This window comes from Pediculus humanus, genomic scaffold, assembly GCF_000006295.1.
Source record: "Pediculus humanus corporis 1103172108218 genomic scaffold, whole genome shotgun sequence".
Taxonomy (NCBI): Eukaryota; Metazoa; Arthropoda; class Insecta; order Psocodea; family Pediculidae; genus Pediculus; species Pediculus humanus.
Window position 1 is genome coordinate 131,406 of NW_002987788.1, and position 3,464 is coordinate 134,869.

Below are 3,464 nucleotides of genomic sequence, written 5' to 3' on the forward strand. Positions count from 1 at the left end.
TTTTTTATTAAATAAAAGTTGGAAATTTTTTTATTTATATTTTATTTTTTAACCTTTTTTTTTATGGGGAGGTGGTTGAGGGTGACGGTTGGGGGTGGTGTGAGGGTTAGGATTTTTCACACGAAAATTAAAGGATAAAAGAGAAGACGGGGGGAGAGAGGAGAGGAAGGGGAAATGAAAATTTTGCTGACGTGAATTTTCCTGTTGTTTATTTTTTTAATATATATATATATATATCTTTTTCATTATTTCGTTTAATGAACCGCAACGTAATAATAACCGGATATCGTTTCGTAAAGTTAATAATAATAATAATAATAATAATAATAATAATAATAATAATAATAATAATTTATGACGTAAAGATAAACGTCGATAATAGGTTTGCTTTTTTTTTTAATGGGGAGGGGGAGAGAGAGAGAGGGAGAAACTTCAAATTTTATCGAAAAAATGTACGCTTTTCTTTTTTTCCTTTTACTTGCGATTAAGATTTGAATTTATAAATGAATGAATGATTGATTGATTGATTGATTGAATGAATGAATGAATTGAATTAGAAATAAGCGACGGAAAAGCGAGGGGGGAAGAAAAAGTAAAAATAAACAGAAGAAAAATATCACTGGTTTGCGACAATGTTAGAATTATTATTATTATTGAGGAAAAATAAAAAAAATAAAAAAAAATTTTTTCGTTGAGGTGTGAGATTAATGAGCGGAAACGGAAGAGACAAAAAAAAAAAAGAAAAGAAAATGGAGGACGAGAGGGCGTAAGGTTGAGTTGGATGTAATAAAAAAAAGAAGAAAATTTACGGTGAATGAAAACCATAAAATTATTTATTACAATTTTGTAATTTATTTAACCGATGATGATGATGATGATGATGATGATGATGATAATGATAATGATGATGATGATAATGTGTTTAAAAAGAAAATAATTTTTAAAACTTTCTCGAAGGTTTTTTTTTCTTTCGCTTTTTTATTATTATTATTATTATTATTATTATTTTTATACGCACTTAACGGGTTGTATAGAATTAAAATTAAATTTTGTAAATAATAACATAAAGAGAGAGTTGGGGGCAGCGAGGGGGGCGAGGGGAAATTTTTTTTCCTCCCATTTCTTTGCTTTCTTCTTCTTCTCATTCTTTCGATGCTGTTGTTCTTTTTGCTGTTGGTGTTGTTGTTGTTACTGTTGCCGCCTTCGCCACCCATTTGTCAGTTTTTATTTTATCATCATCATCATCATCATTATCATCATTGGGGGAAAAATGGAAAATAAATAAATTTATTACGTAAAATATTTTATTTATTTATTTATTTTCGTATCGGTTACATAATTTATTTTATTTTCGAAAACAATATAACAATAATAATAATAACGATTACGATTACGATGATGATAATAATTTTCTTTCTTTTTTTTTTTTTTAAAATGGCGACAGAACACAGAAGGGGAGAGGGGGCGAGGGAGTAAGGGGGGGGGTGGAAAAGTAACAGGAAAGAAAATTAAATAGTTATTACTTTTTTTTTTTTTTTATGTGCATTCAACCTTTTGGCGACTTCCCCGTTTGTTTTATATTCTCTTTTGTTTTCTTTTCTCTCTCTCTCTCTCTCTCTCTATTTTTTTTTAATAAAAAGTAATAATGATGATGATGATGATGATGACGTTGATCTTTTTTTTTTTTTTTTTTTTTTTTTATTTAAAAACTTTATATGAAATTTATGAATCGAAAAAAAGAGAGAAGAAGAAAAAGAAAAAACGGGAATGGAAACGGGAATGAGAATGGGAACGGGATCGGGATCGGGAACGTTTAAAAAAAAAGTAATAATCGTTTTATTGAATGAAATCATCGATACATTTTTTTTTATTCTATTTTATTTTATTAAAATTCGAATAAAAAAAAAAAAAAATTTTTTTTTTAACCGGGGAATAATGTCGACACATTTAAAAAAAAAATAATAATAATAATTTTTTATTTTTATTTAAAAAAATAATTTATCATTATTATTAATATTGATTTTTGTGGGTGTGAATTTATTATTATTATTAATAAAAATTTTATGAATTTCCCTCCCCCCCTCGCTTCCCTTCTTCCTCCCGGGTTATTCTTCCGACGATTATTGTTATCATTATCATTATTATTTTTTATAGATTTGCGACAGAATCGAAGGGGATTCGATTTGTGGAAAGATTTTCGTTTGATGTTGTGCGGTTGGTGTTTCTCCTACTATTTTGAAATGATTTAACGGAAATCGGGCGTCTCCCTTTTGTTTTTCCTTCCCTTCCTCTTCCCCTCTCTTCTCCTCTCCTCTCCTCCCCCTCCAAAAAAAAAAAAAAAAACAAATTTCATCACGAATGTGTCGAAACAAAAATAATAAATTTTGCGTGACCCGGAAAAAAAAAAAATTTTTCAACTCTTTTTTTTTTTTTTTTTTTTTATCATTTGATTAATATTAATAATAATAATGATGAAAATGCATTGACACATGCATTTACTTTTAGTTAATAAGCAAAAAAAAAAAAAAAAAATTTTCGCATATAAATACGTCAAAAAGTAATAATAGTAATAATGATGATGATGATGTCGGTAAAGGAGAAAAAGACAAACAAAATGGCTTCCGTTCACGCAACAAATTTTTTTTGTTGTTTTTTCTTTTTTTTTTCTGTTTTTTTCTTTCATTCTCTTCGTATTTCCCAAAATAATAATAATAATAATAAAATCCGTTTATTTTAAATTTTGTTTTTCGAACAATCGATAGATAATTCGATAAATCGATGAAAACGTCAAAGAAAACAAAACAAAAAAAAAATTTTTAGATTTTTAGTAAATTATTATTATTATTGTGTTCTTTTCTTTTCTTTCCCGAACGATTGATGATAATGATAATAATGATAATGATGATTTTCAGGTGATATTTACGACGAAGTGACGAGCAAAGAACTCGAACCTAAAAAATTAGATTCGGAATGTTTGGGAGGTGGAAGAATTCTTCACGAGCCAAATGAGAAAAAAATGAAAGTTCACGATTTATCACAGGTAAATTTTGTTATTGTTATTATTATTATTATTATTATCAATAAGTATTTCGCCGCGGAAAAAAACGATGACGACGATGATGAGATGATGATGATTTTTTTAATATTTTTAGGGATTTGGAAAAGCCGACCATTCGATTACGGCTGATCTTTTAAAAAAAGTTTATCGAGATTATACCATTACATGGAGCGACGAACGTTATTAGGAAATAATTCTCGATAAATTATTATTATTATCATCATCATAATCATCATCATCATCATCATCATCATCATCATTACTGCTAGCGTAGATATATATATATATATATATATATATATATATATATATATATATATATATATATATATTTATTTATGTAAACGCGCGTGCGTATAAAATAAAATTTGGAGGAAAAAAGAAAATTTTTTGTAATTTTATTTTA

The 3,464-nt window shown here is 27.1% G+C and overlaps 1 protein-coding gene across 1 annotated transcript; it reads left to right on the plus strand.

Moving 5' to 3' along the window:
- Positions 1 to 2,204: 2,204 nt before the first annotated feature.
- Positions 2,205 to 3,245, plus strand: Phum_PHUM448250 (14 kDa phosphohistidine phosphatase, putative; the record flags this gene model as incomplete). Its single annotated transcript, XM_002429639.1, has 3 exons — positions 2,205 to 2,214; positions 2,913 to 3,040; positions 3,153 to 3,245. The coding sequence occupies 3 exons, from the start codon at positions 2,205 to 2,207 to the stop codon at positions 3,243 to 3,245; spliced, it is 231 nt and encodes a 76-aa protein (XP_002429684.1).
- Between the last annotated feature and the right edge of the window lie 219 nt (positions 3,246 to 3,464).